The following is a 21,539-nucleotide window of genomic DNA, read 5'->3' on the forward strand; positions in this document are numbered from 1 at the left end:
GCTCTTTTAGATAGGGAGGAAAAAACATCTTCCTGGCCAGAAATCTTACTATTAATAAAAATAACACACCTCAGAAACAATTGCTCAGAAAATGGAATTTTACAGGAGTGTACAGAGCTTCTGGCTAATAAGAAAGTAAAAAAAAGGAAGGGGCCCTGGCCAGGTAGCTCAGTTGTTCGGGCATCATCCTGTACACCAAGAGGATGAGGGTTTGATACCAGGTCAGGACACATACTAGTATCTAGGTTGTGGATTTGATCCCCGGTTGGAGTGAGTACAGGAGGCAACCAATCGATGTTTCTCTCTCTCTCCTCCTTCCTCCTTCAGTAAAATCAATTTTTAAAAAAACATATTTTCAAGTGAGGATTTTTTAAAAGCGGGGAGGGGAGAAGAATCCTGCCTTCTAGCTATCTCTTTCCCCTCCTTTCCAGAAGTGTGAAGATGACCAAGCTAAGTCACTGTCAAGTTCAGAAGCCCCATGTTAAAACTATAAATATCCCAAAAGATTAGCACATTTAATCCACTTCAACTGTAAGCGTTCTGACATGGAATTATCAGATTGCTTTACACACTGATGCTGTATGAGAATGAAACAGCCATATTTCAGTGTTTGGGAGATTAAGAGAAACAGGGAGAATTCTATTTTGGTGTTTGGGAAGACAGGGAGAAAAGTCCATGCTTGGAATACTGGGTTTGGATTTGAACGATGGGGTCCTTTAGCAGGACAAAGGCAACATAAGAATGCTGGAGACTTGTAGGGGATGTACCAAGAACAGAAAAACAGATAATCAGAGTTGGTCAGTGGTTTTATAAGGCAAACTCTTTGTCCGCAAACAACCTTTCTTGCATGCGCTACTGTCCTCCATTTGTCCCTCCAGACTCAGCACTTTCTCCACCCTTTCTCTTTTCTCCTGAGAAACTGTATAGACTACATCAAAGGCCTCCTGTGCACTCTAGCTTCTGGTGGAAGAGCCACAGCAGAAGATCAAAGGGAGGCAGGAGAGTGCAGTCTGGGTGTTTATTCACCACATTCTTTCCTCTCAACATTTGGCTCTTTAAAACCTTGTTCCTTCATTTGGTAAACTGCTCCCTATCCTTGTCCCTCTGGGCCTGGGTGGTACAGATCTGTTATATTCACTTATGGTTCCTGACAACCCACCCGTACCTTTGTAATAAATCCTTTGTATAGAAACCTCAATTATTCTAATTTGAGTGTGCCATCTGTTTTCTGTTTGACCCCTACTGATAGATGCAATGTCTACTCTTCCATGATCTTGTGTGAACCTTCCACTCTAGCCAGGATGGGTTACTTATCATTTGTCAAGCGTACCGTGTAATGTTCTGCAGCTTCTCTTGAGGACACCTTCCTTTATTTTTGGAATCTCCTATCCCCTCTCACCCCAACATTCATACAGGTTTAGTCTGATTTTAGATATTCTAGGGGTTTTTAGGGAGGAAGGAGTATGACCTAGCTATAGATTACTCATAGAAGAGTTGTATGGTTATAATTTGTTGAAGAAATGTTGTGTTAAACAAAGTTAAGAGAGTTTTATTATTTTAGGGTTTCTCAAAGCTATCATAATATGCTAATTGTATTATAAATCTCTAAGATAGTTTACCATGCTCAGATTTACTTGACTTTTTTTTTCCCTTGGAGCTGCTGATACTGAGCCATTAGTTTCATGTCTACCTTATTTTGTATTGCAAAAATAAGCTCTTACTTAAGGTAACCTATTTTTTTGTTTGCTTTTAGGTAGACTCTTAGTAACAAATTTAAGAATTATCTGGCATTCTTTGGCATTACCAAGAGTCAATCTTTGTAAGTATCTTCATTAGATAACACTAGACAACAACAAAAAATACTCTGTCAAGTGAACTTGCACAGTGGCTTTTGATACCGAAAAAGCTATACTATAAAATACATGAAGCCCTGACCGGTTTGGCTCAGTGGATAGAGCGTCGGCCTGCAGACTCAAGGCTCCCAGGTTCGATTCCGGTCAAGGGCATGTACCTTGGTTGTGGGCACATCCCCGGTGGGGAGTGTGCAGGAGGCAGCTGATCGATGTTTCTCTCTCATCGGTGTTTCTAGCTCTCTATCCCTCTCCCTTCCTCTCTGTAAAAAATCAATAAAAATATATTTAAAAAAAAATTCTGTGGCACATCAAAAAATATGTTAAAAAAAAAAATACATGGAAAACTTTATTTATTTATTTATTTAATCCTCAACCCAAGGATATGTTTGTGTGTTTTTTAAATATATTTTATTGATTTTACTGATAGGAAGGGAGAGGGATAGAGAGTTAGAAACGTCAGTGAGAGAGAAACATTGATCAGCTGCCTCCCGCATGCCCCCACTGGAGATGAGCCCTCAACCAATGTACATGCCCTTGACCAGAGTCAAATCCAGGACCCTTCAGTCTGAGGGCTAACACTCCATCCAAACTGATTAGGGCCCAAGGATATGTTTTTATTGACTTTTAGAGAGAGAGGAACTGGGAGGGAGGGAGGGAGGGAGGGAGGAGAGAGAGAGAGAGAGAGAGAGAGAGAGAGAGAGAGAGCTTTATCCAAGGGTAAACATCAATGTGAGAAAGAAACATCGATTGGTTGCCTCCTGTACTCACCCCGACCAGGGATTGAACGCACAACTATGTTTGTGCCCGGACCAGGAATCGAACCCACAACCTTTTTGGTGCACAAGACAACACCCCAATCCAGCACTCCAGTCAACTGAGCCACCTGGCCAAGGCAAAAACTTTAAACTGATAAAAGTTTCAGAAATCCTTGACTAACCACTGACTGCATCAAAATTTAAAAGAAATGTTTTTTCAGTCCAGTTTATCTCCAGGACATATAGGAGATTAGTACTCTTACATTGAATGATTTTGTTTGTTTTTTGTTTATCTTTGACAACTTGTTATGACCTGTTTCAAATAATCCCTAAAAAGGGAAATCTAAATTGTAATAGAAAAGTACAAACTTTCATTGTGTTAAATTTTGTTTAACTTACTTTAAAAAACTATTTTAGCCCTAGCTGGTTTGGCTCAGTGGATGGAGCATCAGTCTGTGGACTGAAGGGTCCTGGGTCTGATTCGGATCAAGGGCACATGCCCAAGTTGCAGGCTTGATCTCCAGAAGGGGGCATGCAGGAAGCAGCCGATCAATGATTCTCATCATTGATGTTTCTCTTTCTCCCTCTCCCTTTCTCTCTCTGAAATCAATTTTTTAAAAAAAAACACCTATTTTAGATTATCCAGCTAGACATTTTTTCTTAATGTAGTTATGCTAAGATTTTCAGTAAACCAATGTACACTGTGTGTGTACATTTTAGAGAAGTAAATTTTCTTTGTCCCATGTTGTGAATGTGTTTGTTCAAAGAGGCAGAATTGACTTTCGATTTCTTTTCATTATTTAACTTAAATTTATAGTTGTTTCATGAAAATATTTAAAAGTTATGTTTTTACATTTAATTTTTTAAAACTTGTTCTGAAGACTGTCAAACTACAGCGGGAAGGCTGGGGAGGGTTGGGGGGCGGGAGCGGGAGGTAAGAGATCAACCGAAGGACTTGTATGCATGCATATAAGCATAACCAATGGACATAAAGACACTGGGGGTTAGGGGAGGCCGGGGGAATGTCAAGGTGGGGTAGTGAGGAAAGGAGATATATGTAACACTCTAATACTTTAAGCAATAAAAATAAAAATAACTTAAAAGTTCTGTATATAAATTTTTTTCTCAGTTTATTGTTATTACATTCTTTAAATTCTTTGCTTTTGAATTTTAGCTATCGGCTACAACTGCATACTGAATATTACAACAAGGACTGCTATCTCTGTAAGTCTGAAAAACCTTATTGAAACATATATATATATATATATAGAAGAAACATGAGATATTTGAGGTTGGTGTTTGTTTTCACTGTGAGAAATTGCTTTTAAAAACTGAACTTTTGAATAAATTTTTCCTTACAGAAATTACGAGGCCAAACTGAAGCTCTTTATATACTAACAAAATGTAACAGTACTCGTTTTGAGTTTATATTTACAAATTTGATTCCTGGAAGTCCTAGACTTTTTACTTCTGTGATTGCAGTACACAGGTATGGTAATACTTTGTGGATTATTGAATATTTTTATAATAATTCTATGATATAAAGGTTTAGAGAATAAAGTTTGGAAGTGTGGTGCTATCTTCCTCCAAGCTCTGTTGCAAATATCCTGAAGATATTTAGAACACATTGTATTATCATTTAATAAACACTTTGAAGGTATTTATAAAGCACATATGACTATTGAAGATTCATAAAAAAAAATTTACTGAAGATTCTATTAGCTACAAAGGTCGTTACAAGGAAATAGAAAATTCATTCAATGTAAATAACAAGGTTATATAATTTAATTAATGATTTTAAAAGATTTATTCTTCTAATAATAGAAAATATGTCTGGATGTTTTCCGCAGAGTTTTGTTGTTGTTTTGCTTTGTGGTTGTTTTGGGCTGTTTATTTGTTTGCCGAATTCTTCTCTTTTCACTATTTCAGCTCTTTTTTTCTTTTTTTTTTTGATAAATCACTTATTCTTAAACATTTATCTCATGCTCTTTATTGATTTCAGAGAGGAAGGAAAAGGGAGAGAGAGAGATAGAAACATCAATGATGAGAGAGAACCATTGATTGAGCCCATAACTTGGACATGTGCCCCTGACCAAAATCAAATCCAGGACCCTTCAGTCTGCAGGCCGACACTCTATCTACTGAGCCAAACTGGCCAGGGCACCGCTTATTTTTTTTTTATCCTAAGTGCTATTATTTTTTTTAAAAGCTTGACTATGATGACAGCAAAATAAATATATATACAAATTTATACACACATAAATACCATTGTTTTAATTTGCACTTCCTTTGTTACTAGTGATGCTGAAATTTTTCTCTCTTTTTTTGCTTATTTATAGCTTTCTATTGTAAATTTCTTAATTATGTGTCTATCAGCCATATTAATGCAAATGTATTTCTTAGTTTCCTAGTTTGTTAGTTTTTAATTTTGTTGATTGTTTAAATCTACACAGTGGTTTAGTGTTTTGTTTTTTGTGTGTGTTTTTTACATATATAATTCATATAACATAAAATGTATTACTTTAAAGTTCACACTTTGGTAGTTTTGGTATATTTACAAGATATCATCACTGTCCAACTCCAGAATATTTCCGTCACCCCAAAAAGAAACTGCCAGGGCAACCACTGATTTACGCTATGTCTCTATGGTTTGCCCATGCTTGACATTACATATAAATGGAATCATATAATATGGTGGTCTTTTATATCGGACTTCTTTTTTTTTATTTTATTGATTGACTTTTAGAGAGAGAGAGAGTTTTGTTGTTCCACTTATTTATGCATTCATTGGTTCATTCTTGTATGTGCCCTGACTAGGGATCAAACTCGCAAGGAAGCTACCCTGCCAGGGCCAACTTCTTTTTTTTTTTAATAAGTCAATTGACCCTTTTTTGGTTTTTTTAGAGGGAGAGGAAGGGAGAAGGAGAGAGAGAGAAACATTGATTAGTTCCCTCCTACACACCCCCTACTGGGGATTGAGCCCAAAACCCTGGCCTATGCCCTGACCTGGAATTGAACTAGCAACCTTTCAGTGCCTGGGACAACGCCCAACCAATTGAGCCACACCGGCCAGAGGTATGTGTGACTTCTTTCACTCACATGATGTTTTCAAGGTCTATCATGTTGCAGCATATATCAGTATTTTACTCATTTTTATGGCTAAATGACACTCCATTGCATGGACACATTTTATTTATTCATCAGTTAATAGACACTTTTGTCTATTATGAATAATGCTGCTGTGAACATTCGTATATAAGTTTTGTGTGAAAACATATTTTAGTTTTCTTGGGTATATATCTAAACCTTAGCTTTTTATTTCACTTTACCTAGAGAAGTAATGTAAAATCAAGTTTGAAGGGAGCATGGAAGCTGCTTTTTTTTAATAGTATAAAAATGTTATGTGTTTCCCCAAAAATAATTTACAGCATAGTTTCCATTTTCTCCCCTGATTAAATATTGATAATTACAGCATTGAAGGAAATTAAGATTTATAAGCAAATGTTTATATCCTACTTTCACAATTTATATGTTAGAAGGTTAATTAGAGTAAACTGAGAAAATTAACATTGAGTACTATAATTTACATGAGTGACTTCTAAAGTTATTTAGGCTAAGAAAACCTTTTAGTTTCATTATATGGGTAAATTAGCCTATATTTTTGTGGAGAAAAATTAGAATTAATTAATCAAAAGTTAAGAATTTTCTTACAGTAGCCAAGATATGAAGCAACCCAAGTGCCCATCAATGGACCAGTGGATAAAAAAGTTGTGATACATATGTACAATGGAATATTACTTGGCCATAAAAAGGGAAATCTGCCCTGGTCAGATAGCTCAGTTGGTTAGTATCATCCCAATATGCCAAGGTTGTAGGTCCAGTCCCCAGTCAGGGCACATACAAGAATCAACCAATGAGTACATAAATAAGTGGAATAACAAATCTCTCTCTCTCTCTCTCTCTCTCTCTCTCTCTCTCTCTCTCTCAATTATTTCCTCTGCTGTTTTAAAGCACTTAGTTTGTGGTAATTTGTTATGAAAATCAATAAGTGGAATTTTTTTTTGAACAGTGAAATCTTAACCATTTGTGACAATGTCGATGGACCTGGAGGGTATGCTAAGTGAAATCAGTCAAAGACAAATACCTTATGTTTTCACTTATATGTGGAAGCTAAAAAATAAATGAACTAAGAAAATAGAAACAGACTCATAGTTACAGAGAACAGACTAATGGTCGCCAGAGGGGAGGGGGTTTGGGGAACTGGTGAAAAAGGCGAAGGAATTAAGAAGTACAAATTGATAGTTACAAATAGTCATGGGGATATAAAGTACAGCATAGGGAATATAGTCAGTAATATTCTAATAACTATGTATGGTGCCAGGTGGATACTTGAAATATCAGGGAATTACTTTGTAAAGCATGTGATTAACCACTATGCTGTACACTTGAGACTGATAGAAAGTAATATTAAATGTAAACTGTAATTAAAAATAAAATTTTAAAAAGTTACAAATTTTCTTCTGTATTATTTATTAATATAGAGACATGGAAAGAAAACAAAATTATAGAGATCTTATACACACACAGATACACACACTGTCTGTCCTAGACTCTGTCCTAGGGTTACTTTTGGAATTGGTACAGACTCATTCTAATTCTCTATGTAGAGGTAAATGTGAGCATAATTTCTTCAGGTTGTAGTGAGAAAAAGAATAATGGTGCCTTTGACTAAAACAAATGAAGGGGAGCATTTTGATAGAAAAAATAATTTTCATGTCTATTATATAGAAGCATTGTTTCTCAGTTTGAGAGAAAATCTGTACCCTCTCATTGTGCTGTGTGATAAGTAGTGCCTTAAAATTAGACATCTAAAAAATAATTTACTGAGATAAAATATGTAAGTGCTACACTAAAATCTACAGAAGACTAGAATCACCAAAACTTGCTGAAAAGAAAAATATTTCAATTTACTGTAATAATTCCTTGAGTGATGTATATAAGTACTAACAATTGTATATTTTAACATAAAGAAAACTGCATTTTCAGTTTGGGTTAGCCTCTTGTTTGTTCTCTTTTATAGAGCATATGAAACTTCTAAAATGTATCGTGATTTTAAATTGAGAAGTGCACTAATTCAAAATAAGGAACTAAGGTTATTACCACAAGAACATGTATATGATAAAATCAATGGAGTATGGAATTTATCCAGTGATCAGGTATTGTACAAAAAACTAATGAATCTTTTGGATCAGTGCCTTGATAATCATTTTTCCATTTATCAATAGGTTTATATATTCATTTAACTGTTAAAATTAGCATCATACCTCTTAATAAGTTAACATTATAACTCTTCATATAAAATAATATAATTTTCATATTTTTATGGTTTTGTCCTGTTTAACATTTGCCCTGCATTGCATTTAGAGCTGGAATGGACCTCAGATCATCTCTAGTTTAGCCTCTCTTCACTTATCGATGTAAAACTCAGGCCCTTAAGAATCAAGTGACCTCACATACCTGGTTCAGCCCAGAGCCATGATCTTCCCCCGATGCTACTACCCTGCACTCTGCATCTTGATAACCTGTACTAATGGAGGAGAGCTAGGGATTGGACCATCACAGAAGTTTTTAAATCTGGTCTTTATGGAATTAAATATATAATTCATTTGGTGACTCCTGTATCCATTATTGTAACTTTTCTTTACTCTTGAAATTATTACTAGTTGAAACATGTAAGCAACTGATAGTTGAAATAAATAACATTAATTTCTAGAGAAAAATTTGTCTCTTACTAAGAATAGTTTCCAGTTTATGGTGTGTTACAACCTAGATTACACTGACAACCTCTGTGGTAAAGCTATAGCATTTGAATGACAAGCATCTTGCTAAAATAAACATTGAGTCATAAACTTAAATTGTAAATAAACTTTGCTCATTTGAAAAGTTCTAGTTTTAAACTATGATAAAGGTTCTATAGGAGATATACATTCCCCATTTGACTACTTTTCACCAGGAGTCAGCAAAGTTTAGTGAGACTTGGGCTGGGAATAATGGTAAGTAAATTTTTTTGTATGATAATTTTTTACAAGATAAGAGTGAAGGGGAGAATATATGTACTTATATATATTCTTTTTTTTTAATATATTTTATTGATTTTTCACAGAGAGGAAGGGAGAGAGATAGAGAGTCAGAAACATCGATGAGAGAGAAACATCGATCAGCTGCCTCCTGCACACTCCCCACCGGGGATGTGCCCGCAACCAGGCACACGCCCTCGACCGGAATCGAACCTAGGACCTTTCAGTCCGCAGGCTGACGCTCCATCCACTGAGCCAAACCGGTTTCGGCTTATATATATTCTTATTAATTTCATTATAATTGGGTTGGTCATTCCAGGAAAAGGCTTTTTAAGTTTTGGGTTTGTTAGTTAATGTTTTATGTGCAACCTCAAAGTATAAAATAAAGAAAATTTTTCTAGGTCAGTGATGGTGAACCTTTTAAGCTCGGCATGTCAGCATTTTGAAAAACCCTAACTTAACTCTGGTGCCGTGTCACATACAGAAATTTTTTGATGTTTGCAACCATAGTAAAACAAAGACTTATATTTTTGATATTTATTTTATATATTTAAATGCCATTTAACAAAAAAAGTCAATCAAAAAAATGAGTTCGCGTGTCACCTCTGACACGCGTGTCAGAGGTTCGCGATCACTGTTCTAGGGGATACCACAACTCCCTTGCCTTGATTTATCCCAGGTTTTGAATAAATAGTCATATAAGATCCAGCACTTGATAATGCTTACTGTGTGCCATACACTGTGCTGTGGGCTTTATTTACATAGGTTATTTAATCAGATATTCATTTTACATTTCATACAATACCTCAAAAAGAAATTTGCCCCTGGGTCAGACAGCTGGTAAGTACTGATGATGTAATGATTATCTAACTCCAGAGCCATGATCTCAGTAATCTAACTGTACTCCATAATACCTGTACTCAGTTCTGGTATTTGCAGTTGCTCTGATCATTAGAATTATTCTGGTGTTTAGAAAATAAAGAATAAGTATTCAACCAAATGATCATTGATGTATCTCTCATTACTCTCCTTTATAGGGAAATTTAGGAACCTTTTTTATTACCAATGTGAGAATTGTGTGGCATGCAAATATGAATGACAGTTTTAACGTCAGTATACCATATCTGCAAATTGTAAGTGCATGATACATTTTGATGACCTCATTTTAATGCAGAATAATTAATTTTTGTTCAACAGTTAAGAGGATTTTGGGGATTAGATGGGTTATCTTTCTGCCTTTTTAAGTGGCAGCAGTTTAACTGAGAGCATATTTTTAAAATGTTAATAATTTACTATTTTAACATAGAAAAGATCCAATTGTACTTATAGTCAAGGGAAACAGCACCATTACAACTTGCTATTAAGAAAAAAATATACTGGATTCTAAAACTTAGTTTTCATACAGATTAAGATGTGTGTTTCTTAGATTCCATTCAAAGGGGTTTGGCTACTAAAGCTTTCCATAACCTTTCTGTGATGCAGGTATATGGTTGTGCCTTGGCATGGGTTCAGCATACTAATCCATACACTTTATTTTGGCTTTCTTGCTACTTTTTGCTCAAACAAAAAGGATATTTTTTAAAAATCCTCCCCCAAAGGTATGTCTAGAGAGAGGAAGGGATAGAGAGAGGGAGAGAGAAAAACATCAATGTGAGAGAGAAACATCAATCAGTCGCCTCCCATATACACTCCGGCTAAGGATTAAACCTGCCATCTTTTGGTGTGCAGGATGACACTCCAACCAACTGAGCCACCCGGCCAGGGCTCTGCTCAAACCCTTTTTTTTTTTTTTTAAAGAAAAGCAAGCAAGAATTTATTGACCAAAGCAAAAACACACTTAGGACAGTGAAGCTAGGGAAGAAGTGGCAAGAGAGCCTAGACTGGGCTGCTTTGGCTCACTGAGAAGTCAGAGAAAAGGGAGCCTTGGAGACAGGTTCAGGGTTAGCCCAGGACAAGCTGCCGCTTCCCATTGCTCCCCTGGTTGCAAGTCTCAGGGGTCCCTTAAAGGTTAGGGAATTCATGCCTGTGGGGGAAGGAGAAGGGGAAGGGGAGAGGGAAGGACATGGGAGTGTTCCCTGGAGGGAGAGTGCTGTTCAAACTCTTTTAAAGACAGAATAAAATCATTCATTCTGTGAATGAACTGTTTACATTGTAGTATTCTGATACAGCTTTGGTGAAAGAAAACAATATGGTTTTTAATGATAATGGTTTTAGCTTAAGTTGAAGCTGTTAAAATCCAAAATAAGAAGTAACTACATCTAAGACCAATTTGTTTTGGGAAAATATAAAAGTGGTTCTTTTTACTCTGCTGTTGCTGTTACGATAAGTATGTGATATGGTGGAACAAATAATAAACAATAAACTGAAGAATTTCATTTTATATACAATCTAGTGCAAACTAGATGGAACATAAAAATACTTAATGAAAATCCTGTGAAGTTATTCCATGATCATTGCCTTTAATGTAGTATAAGAGTAGTCTTAAGACTAAGCAGTTTCATTAATAAATATTTATGGAGGAGATACAATGTAGTATGTATATTTGGAAAATGTCATTTTTAAGAGACTGCTTGGCCTATGAGAAGGATGATTCTTTGGAAAATATTCTCAAGCCTATCTTTTGCTAAATTTTTTGATTTCTGAGTTATTTTAAAATATCTAATCATTCATTTGCCTGATATTGAGAAGCTGCTCTGTGCTAGATGCTAGAGATACAATCAGAAAAATCATGAACCAAAACTTCACTGTTCCTGCCATCAAGGAGCTTTCTGTCAGGTGGTGAAAAGCAACACATTGAACAGAAAATCATAGATTCTGATAGGAAGAAAATTATTTCTGGCCATCTAACGAAATACAAGAATTTATAATCATGGCTGGGAAGATGTGACATAGGTATTTGATAAATTGGTGCTTCTAGTGTTCATTGCTGTTTTATATTGTATTTACATGTGTTTTGGCTAGCCTAACCTAAACTCTATTATGCTGAATAATTGATGAGTAGTAAATAACCTGTGCTTTCTGCTCTTCAAATAGGGTGCTTTTGTTCTTTAAGAAAACAGTTGCCAGTATGGCTTTTGATTGAATTCAGCCAGGCCCAAACAGCTTGCAATCTGATATCATCACAGTCTGTCACTAAGGCAGCCATAGTCTAACTTCAGCTCATTTAACACTTCAGTCATTGCCCTGACCCCATTCCTATGTATATCCTTGCCAGTTTCCATCTTAGCGGCCTATGTCACCCACAGTTACCTGGTTAGTTTACCTACTGACAATCCAGGTGCCAGTGTTTTATGGTTCTAAACCAGGACTGTGTGCACTACTGGTGAGGTGTGAAGTAATCTAGATAGAAGGCCAGGTTTTCATAACAATTACCGTTTAATCAGTCTCCCCCCTCTAGTCTCCTATCCTCCCCCCTCTCCAGGCATTTCCCTCTTGCTCCCTCTTCCTCTCTTTCTTCTCTCTCTCTTTTTCAACCTCAAATGTCTGTCTGGAAGTATAATATGCCATCACCTACCACAGACTACCCTTCTCTGTCTGTCAGTCTGCTGGTCGTAATGGTAGATCCTCCACTTTTTCTCTCTAACCCCACCCACGTACCCTTTGTGTCACTTTCCACAGGTCCTGCCTGCGATTGTGCTTTCCCCTCTTCCCTTCTCCTAGGCCACTGATGTCACCGCTCATCACCTGCTAGGCAAGCTTAATCTTCATGTTCCGCTTACCTGTGGGTGTTAGTTACATTTGACCTATCCCAGCCTTCCTAGATGCCCAGTGATGAATGCCCTCAACTTGTTTTTTTCTTTTAACAAATGGAACGGAGATTCTTTAAGAAAGTAGCCACCTGTGATGTAAGAAACAGAAGGCACATGTAACTTTTAAAAACTAAAGCAGCCATAGGAGCCACAGCTCTGCATAACTAAAAGTTTGCTGGCCTTTGGTTCAAAATATCCAGAAAGATTTCCTGACTTCCAAGGAAGTCAGAGAAATTTGTACATATTTCAGAGATGTCATCCTTATATTGCTTTATAAGTTTGCCACTTATTTCAAATGTGAAAGTTTTTTTTACTAGATCTCGGTGGGAGTATAATGAAGGAAAGAAGAAGAATTCTTTTATTTAGACCATGAAAAGTGGTTTATTTTGTGAAAGTTGGAAAAATATGCTAAAAATTTACTGTTATCAGATAATAAAAACAGCATCATCTTTTTTCTTTTTCATTTTATATCTAGCGTTCAATAAAGATTAGAGATTCAAAATTTGGGCTAGCTCTTGTCATAGAAAGCTCTCAGCAGGTAAGATACTTAATATTTTTATTAATCTTCAATAGATTTTTAAAACTATGTGACAGTCTACTTTTAGTTTTATTTATACTGTAACCAGTCTACATCCGAGAAGAATTTTAGCTATACAAGAAGTTAAATGAAGAGTGTGAACTCACGCAGTAATTGTCCCCATAGGAAGAATCCTGGTTATGTTTCTTTGTTGGACAAGCATACTCATTACTATCATTATGATTGTTATGTTTAATGACAGAGTCAAGTCACTGTACTTTTCGTGCATTACTTCAGTCTTTACACAACTCTCTGATACGGTTACTATTCTTTCCCCATTTCAAAGTCAAGGAAACGGGGGCCTGGAGAATTTAGGAGCCTTGCCCATGTTCTCACTAGTGAATGGTAGGGCTAGGTTTCAATTCAGATCTGATTGATTCACAAGACTATGTTTGAGAAACACAGATATTTACAGATATATACACACATACACACTTGAGACTTTATTCTCTCACAAGATTATATTGTATCTAATTATAAATTGCTATGCCTCATTATACCAGATTTTTTAAGGAATGCATTTAAATAAAGCATTTATTATTTGTAAAATCACTCCTCTTCTCATTTCTAAGTTGAAATATGAATGTCTACTCACTCCTTTCCTGTGGCCTGTTGATTAGTAGCTGCCATTTATTGAGTGCTTACTGTGTTCTAGGAATTGTACAAAATGTCATATATATATATATCATTTTATTTAATACAACAACTTGTTAACCATTTTATGGTTAGAAAATTGAAGCTTAGAAAGATAATAAAAGTTTCCCAGTATCATACAGCTAGCAAATTTTTTAACAATATTTTTTATTGATTTCAGAGAGAAAAGAAGAGGGAGAGAGAGATAGAAACGTCAAGGATGAGAGAGAATCATTGATTGGCTGCCTCCTGCATGCCCCACACTGGGGATTGAACCCACAACCTGGGCATGTGCCCTGACCAGGAATTCAACTGTGACCTCTTGGTTCATAGGTTAACGATCAACCACTGAGCCACACTGGCTGGGCCAGCTAGTAAATTTTTCATTCTTCAAGGTGATAGCCTCAGGTAGATCATCCCCTTACCTCTTTTAATATATAGTATATTCCTTTTCAAGGTCTAGCATAAGAAAAACTTAGTTCCCTTGGCCATCACAATCTACAGTGTATCTTTAAACTTGAAATATCAGGTTTGATATTTACAGATGAAATGATGTGATATCTGGATAGGCTTTAAAATAATCCTGAGTGTGTGAGGGGAGGAGATCTCGGGGAGGGTACAGTTACAGATAGAAGAGTTGGCCATGCCTTGTTACTTGTGTACACTAGAGATGGCTGCATGGACACTTACTGTACTCTTTCTATTTTTATGTTTGAAGTTTTGTTTATGTTTTATATTTTAAAAAATCAGCTTACATATTATGCTCTGAAATAAGGACAATTAGAGCTAAAATTTATCATATGTATATCCTGAAATAACATTTCTCTGGCTTGTTTCTTTTTTTTTTTTTTTTTTCATTATTTTTCCTTGTAGAGTGGAGGATATGTTCTTGGCTTTAAAATAGATCCCGTGGAAAAACTACAAGCATCAGTTAAGGAAATAAATTCACTTCACAAAGTCTATTCTGCCAGTCCTATATTTGGAGTAGATTATGAGATGGAAGAAAAGGTAATGTGTTCACTGTGTGAAATACGGTGTTTGCTGACTTGTTTTCACACAACCTATAAAATTCAGATATAAATACATTATGTACACTTAATTTTAAACTGTGTTTAAAAGGTCGACTATACAGGCTGCTCTGTGCTCACCACCTGTCTTCTCACGGGCTGCTTCGTCTTTAATTCCTGCCCTTCTCGATTAGCACCTATCCAGAGAAGTCTCCATATGCGAGGCTCCTTGATGTAGACAGACTAGAATCTCTCACTCTGTAAGCTTTGTTTTCATTCTACTTCAGCCTCCCATTAGCACAGGCAAACCTTACAGACACCATTTTCTTCCTCCAAGGCCCTACAGCATAGCAACTGCAGGAGTTTGCTCCACTAATATGGCCTGTGCCCATCCTTATTCCTCGGTTACTGTGCAAGACCAGTTATGAAATATTTTGAATATTATTCCCACATGTTTGCTCTTTGTCTCCCCATGATATCTGGTTTCTCACCAGCTCAACTCTCCAGATACATCAGTTCTCTTTTGGCTTTACTTTCAGCCTCTCCAGCTAGGACCCTTGTCATCTGACTTATCACTGTGCACTTACTGCATTAGAGACGCCCTCTCTGTGTTCTATCAGGACCCTTGCCAGAGGCTCGCTCACTGGTACCCTCGCTGACCACTCCATCACAGGTGCCCTTGCTGTCTGTTTTATTGGGCCCTCGCTGTATATCTATTGCTGGTGTCCTTGTTATCCACTCTTTCATCAGTGTCCCTACCGATACTCAGCATGTTGACCCATGTCACATATCACATATATTATCTATATTAATTTCTCATTTAAAAGTTTATCTTAGCCCTAGCCGGCTTGGCTCAGTGGATAGAGCGTCAGCCTGCGGACTGAAGGGTCCCACGTTCAATTCCGGCCAAGGGCACATGCCTGAGTTGCGGGCTCGATCCCCAGTGGGGGACGTGCAGGAGGTGGCCGATCAATGGTTCTCTCTCATCATTGATGTTTCTGTCTCTCTCTCCTCCCTTCCTCTCTCTGAAATCAATAAAGAAATATATTATTTAAAAAAGTTTATCTTAGTAATTTAATTAGGTAAATAATTTTCCAAGTCAGTAAAATACACGAAGACTTGGTTGAGTATCTCAAATTCGGCATACCTGTAATGGCAGCGTTTTTCTCAAAAGCAGCATCCTGCTGATTTACCTATTTATTTACTACTTATTTATCTTTAGCATTGTCAAAGTTGGCTGTACTCAAAACCATGGAGTTCCCCCCACTTTATTTATTTGTTTATTTGTTTGTTTATTTTAGAGAGAGAAAAACGTTGAGTTGTTCCACTCATTTATACATTCATTGATTGATTCTTATATGTGCTCTGACTAGGGATCAAACTCACAACCTTTGGCATATCGGGACAACACTCTAACCAACTAAGCTACTCAGCCAGGGCTTTTCCCCATTATTTTATACATTCAGTTGATTATACCAGTCTCTTCCCTGCTCCTATCTCCTCTTTTCCATACAAACCCAACTTTAATCCTAACTTTACTATTTTTGATCCTAGGCAAATTGAGTTTCAGTTTTCTCATTATAAAATGAAGATAATGCCCTGACCAGTTTGGCTCAGAGGAAAGAACATTAGCTTGTGGACTGAAGGGTCCAGGTTCTATTCCAGTCAAGGGCACATACCTCAGTTGCAGGCTCAATCCCTGGACCTAGGTGGGGCACATGCGGGAGGCAACAGTCGATGTGTCTCTCTCACATCAAAGTTTCTCTCTCTGTCTCCTCCTCTCCCACTCTCTCTAAAAAAAAATTAATGGAAAATTAATAAATTAATCCTTGGGTGAGGATTAACAAAAAACAAACAAATAAAATTTTAATAAAATAATAAAATGAAGATAATCTCTCTAAAAAAGTTACTGATTACCTAAACAACAAAAAAAGTTATTGATACCCTGGCAGGCATTGCTCAGTGGTTGAGTATCTATTGACCTGTGAACCAGGAGGTCACAGTTCAATTTATACTTTTTAAAGTTATTGATAAAAATGTTATTGATCATATCTATAAAATGTTTGGCACCTGGGAGATACTTGGCTTGTTAATTCTACCCATTCTTTCTCTCTTTCCCCCTTCTTTGGCCCCAGTACATATCATAGCCAACCATAATAGCTCACTCTGTCACCTCATATAAATCCCTACTCGAACAGCCACCACTCCAGGGAGGTCTTCCCTGACTATCTATCTAAAATGGCAACTCTACCCTAGCTAGTTTGGTTCAGTGGATCAAAGGGTCCCAGGTTTGATTTCCAGTCAAGGGCACATGCCTGGTTGCAGGTCTCCTCCCCAGCCTGGGGATCAGGTGCAGGGGGCAACCAATTGATGTGTTTCTCGCACATCGATGTTTCTCTCTGTCTTTCCCTCTCTCTTCCACTCTCCCTAAAAGTCAGTGGAAAAAATATCCTCAGGTGAGGATTAACATTAAATAATAATAAAATCGATCATATGTTCTATGCTAGAGAGACACTCATTTAGAAATTCTCTTTGCTAGGAATAGATGGAGAGGCGATAAGAGGTTCATTAGTGGTCAGGTATTTAAAATGTAAATATCTTCTAGGTTCAGATATAGGTTGGTGCTAGTTACTATGAACTTCCACAAGAAATTTAATGCCTTTTCTGTAAAATAGGATAATGTTAAGATCTTTCTTAAGATTCTTAGGACCATTAAATGAAATAATTCCAGTCAAGGGCACATGCCTTGGTTGCAGGCTCCTCCCCAGCCTGGGCCCTGATCAGGGCTCATGCAGGGGGCAACCAATTGATGTGTTTCTCGCACATCGATGTTTCTCTCTGTCTTTCCCTCTCTCTTCCCCTCTCCCTAAAAGTCAGTGGAAAAAATATCCTCAGGTGAGGATTAACATTAAATAAATAAACAAATAAGCAAACAAATAAATAAATAAAATGGCAACTTCCGTACTTTTTTATACCTCATTCTGCTTACTTACTTTATTTTTGGTAACACTAATCAGTCTCTTCTGCTATAAATAAACTCCATGAAGTCAAGATTTTTATCTGTTTTCTTTAACCATTGTATCTCCAGCAGTCTCAACTGGTACATAACAGATTCTTAGTGAATATTCAGTTGTTGAACACATGTTTGCCATTCACTGCTCTAAGAACTTTATATGTATCATGTCATTTAATCCTCTCAACAATACTATGAAGTATATTATCACCTGCATCCACAGTTAAGAAGACCTTAGACAGGTTAAATTCCTTGTAACAGTCACACAGCTCTGAACATAACTTGAAACACTGAGGCTAACCTCAGGATATGAAATCAGTTCACTCTCTTATCAAGCAATACCCTTCTACTCTCAGCCCTCCCCCACCAAATACCTATCAATAAAGTCCAAATTTTTTGAGCTGATATTAAAGAATTTCAGTAGACTTCAGTCTACCTTTCTCACCTTATCTGCACAGCCACAGTATCTGGTTGTACATGCATACTGCTAACTCTAGAGAACATTGTTCACGTGAACTTTAGTGTGAATGATGCTCCCTAATGTTGTTCAATACTAGAACCCTACTTAGTTCCTTCTGTCTCATGGGACTCATATTCTGACCATACTGGGTTATTCATCATTCTCCAGCCACATCCTGTGATTTTTCACCTTTGCTGATGCTGATCCCCTCTGCCAGAAATACCCTTTCCGCTAATCTCCTTATGAATACCATCCTCATCCTAAAAGCCCAGATCAAGACCTTTACATCATGAAAATTTCTGGGATTCACAATTCAGAAGTTGTGCTTTCTCCAAACTCTTTGATTATAATAGATATTGCTTTTGTTACAGCTACTTTTGTATGTTAAACCAATGATATTAGTAACATTTTACCATTTTCAGCTAATAAAAATGGCAATTTCAGATGGTTCAACCTAATATTTAGTTATTTGTAATTATATTTTATCCTTTGCCCCACCTTCCACTAGATTAAAAGCCTTTCGTGGTTAAGGTCAGGGACTTTAAACCCTTGGTAGCACTAGCATAGTACCTAATATACCAAGGATACTCCAGTATTTGAAAAATAAGTTCATAAGTATAAGTATTATATTATGTTTTACCTTTTATAATATTCCCTACAAAGCTTAGTTCTTTTACTTTTCTCAGGTTCTACTTAATGATTATTTTGGGGGAAACTTTGTTTTGTTTAACTGTATGAAAGAAAATCAGATAAAGTTCAATGAGAGTTTTTTCTTTTAGAATATCTGTATTATTTTAGAATTCTATCTGTAAGATTTCTTTTAGAATATCATATTGAGGATGTGTAAATTTGTCATTTTAATTCTTTTGATGATACCAATTTCAGATTTAAAAGCTTAGGTTTAACTGACTCATTTTATTACCCAAGTTAGTTTTAATAGACTATGTTATACAATGAATTTTATAAGACTTGAATAGTTTACAATTGTGTTATCCTCTTATACATTTATAATTCTCAGTAAATTTTACTAAAATTATTTGTTTAATTAACATTGTCTCTTTAATGCATTTTTTTGTTTGTTTAATGCATTTTAACATCTGATTTTTCAGCCACAGCCTCTTGAAGCTCTGACAGTTGAACAGATTCAAGATGATGTAGAAATAGACTCTGATGATCACCCAGACGCTTTTGTGGTGAGCATCCCAAAGGAGGTTACTCAATTTCTTATGATTCTGAGTCACGTTTTATTAAATAATAGATTAAGTATGTAAATACCATTGAACTTGAGACTTTTGAGAGTATTTTAAACATGAGTTGGAGTGTAATTTCTTTTTAAGTTAGGGGTTTTGTGTGTGTGTGAAAATATTTTTTAATTACCAAACTGGGAAATAGTTTGAGAACACAATTATTCAGATTTCAGATATGTGAAAAGTTTTCCATACTTTTAGAATAATAGAAAATGCTAAATATAGTTAATTAAATTAATTTAATATCTGTACTTTCTATTTATAAGTATTACTTTCAATTTATAGGTATTTTATCTTAAAATGAATATCTATTTTAACAATAAACTTTCCTGTTTCTAAATTTGTATTATGTAATTAATAGTCAAAATAATAATAATACTTACTTTATATTGTGGTCTAAGAATCTGACCAGAATACCTCTCTGAGAACATATATTTCTAAACAAAAATGTGAAATTAGTATAAAATATTTAATTATAAACTTCTACTATTACCTTAAACTCTATGCATTTTCTGATTGATTACTTTGTTTTGTTTTGCCAGCATCTTCTTGTAAACAAAAATTAGGGATGATATTTCACTACTCTCTAAGTCATACTTTTTATCTTTTAACAAAGCACAATTTTTAGAGTTTAAAGCACAACTCTTGAAGATCTTAATAACGGACTGAAAAAGCAAATTCTGCTACCAGCATTGTAAAGATAATTAAGAAAATCATTAGACACATAGTAACAGAATATAAAATATATTGTCATAGAGTTGTTCTGTAAATTAATTACCTGTTCCTTAGCTCACTGACCCATTATAATATGATGTCACATATGTGAAATATAATTTTCTTTATCTTATAGGCTTATTTTGCTGATGGCAATAAGGTAAGGACATTTTACCTATAGCATATGAAAAAAATACTTTCTATTTTCTAACATTTAGTATTCACAAACTTATGTGAAACCTATTTTTTGTTTTTTCCCTCTTCTATGCCTACCTTCTCTATTCCCATCTCATCCTCTTACCTCCCAAAAAGCAACAAGATCGTGAACCTGTATTTTCAGAAGAACTGGGGCTTGCAATAGAGAAATTGAAGGATGGATTCACCCTACAGGGACTTTGGGAAGTAATGAGTTGATCTTGAGTTGAGCTGGATTTTTATTTAAAGATATCTCAAGCTTAAAGATACTAGTTGTCTTCTATAAGGCATGGAATCATTTTTACATTTACAGAAAAAGCTTTTAAGAAAGAGTTTTTTAATGATTGAAGAAAATTTCATTTAGGCTTTTACTATCAGTTTTTTAAAAAATTATATTTGAAACTGTAATCAAAATGTATGTGGTTTGTAAATATGTCTATTTTGTTCCTAATACTTGTAAACTATTAGTCTGTGGATAGTAAATGAATGTATCACATTGGGTTTAATAAAAACTTTATGCAGCACCACTTAATGTTTTGAAAGTATTATTTAAAAGAATAAGACTATTCTTATGGAGGAATCAAATTACAACTGTTAATTATAAAAATCTGCTTTAAATATATTATATAGCTCCAATGTAAGCCAACTCTAATATAAATTATAACCCTTAAACTTGTCATTTTTAAGTAATCATGTCTATAAAAATTGTAGATAACTCTGGAATATATCAACTCCTATGTAAAGTTTTGAGCAATTTAAAAAATAATTTCAATATAGTTTAGGCAAGAACACATTTTATTTTGTAAGTAAATAATTTTAAATAATTTATAAATAAATAGTCCATTTATTGACTTCATCCTTGTTTGTATTAATTGAAATTTCTTTGACGTTTCAAAAATCAGTTTTCTGATTTCTTGGTTAGGTAAGATGTGGTGACTTCTCTGGCCTCAGTGCTTTTTGCCACTGCTTTGTATAAAGAAACGTCATAAGGAACCTTTGTCAAATCATTGAAATTAGCCAAAGGAACCCTCTTTAGTCTAGAGCAGTGGTTCTTAACCTTCTGGCCCTTTAAATACAGTTCCTTATGTTGTGACCCAACCATAAAATTATTTTTGTTGCTACTTCATAACTGTAATGTTGCTACTGTTTTGAATCGTAATGTAAATATCTGATATGCAGGATGGTCTTAGGCGACCCCTGTGAAAGGGTCATTCGACCACCAAAGGGGTCTTGACCCACAGGTTGAGAACTGCTGATCT

The 21,539-nt window shown here is 35.6% G+C and overlaps 1 protein-coding gene across 5 annotated transcripts in view; it reads left to right on the forward strand.

Annotated features, from left to right (window-relative positions):
- The window catches only part of BBS5 (Bardet-Biedl syndrome 5), a 27,911-nt gene extending 7,104 nt beyond the window's left edge, over positions 1–20,807 (forward strand). The window contains exons 3-12 of one of the 5 annotated variants that reach the window (XM_006766534.2): positions 1,754–1,819; positions 3,783–3,832; positions 3,970–4,097; positions 7,689–7,824; positions 9,723–9,818; positions 12,910–12,972; positions 14,518–14,652; positions 19,234–19,317; positions 20,222–20,245; positions 20,398–20,807. In XM_006766534.2, the coding sequence (XP_006766597.1) occupies positions 1,754–1,819; positions 3,783–3,832; positions 3,970–4,097; positions 7,689–7,824; positions 9,723–9,818; positions 12,910–12,972; positions 14,518–14,652; positions 19,234–19,317; positions 20,222–20,245; positions 20,398–20,499 (884 nt within the window). In that variant the 3' untranslated portion in view covers positions 20,500–20,807. The remainder of the gene's footprint in view (positions 1–1,753; positions 1,820–3,782; positions 3,833–3,969; positions 4,098–7,688; positions 7,825–9,722; positions 9,819–12,909; positions 12,973–14,517; positions 14,653–19,233; positions 19,318–20,221; positions 20,246–20,397) is intronic. The other 4 variants (XM_015565759.1, XM_015565758.1, XM_015565757.1 and 1 more) reach the window with 4 other exon arrangements.
- Positions 20,808–21,539: the final 732 nt, after the last annotated feature.

The sequence above is a fragment of the Myotis davidii genome, unplaced genomic scaffold (assembly GCF_000327345.1).
Source record: "Myotis davidii unplaced genomic scaffold, ASM32734v1 scaffold59, whole genome shotgun sequence".
NCBI lineage: Eukaryota > Metazoa > Chordata > Mammalia > Chiroptera > Vespertilionidae > Myotis > Myotis davidii.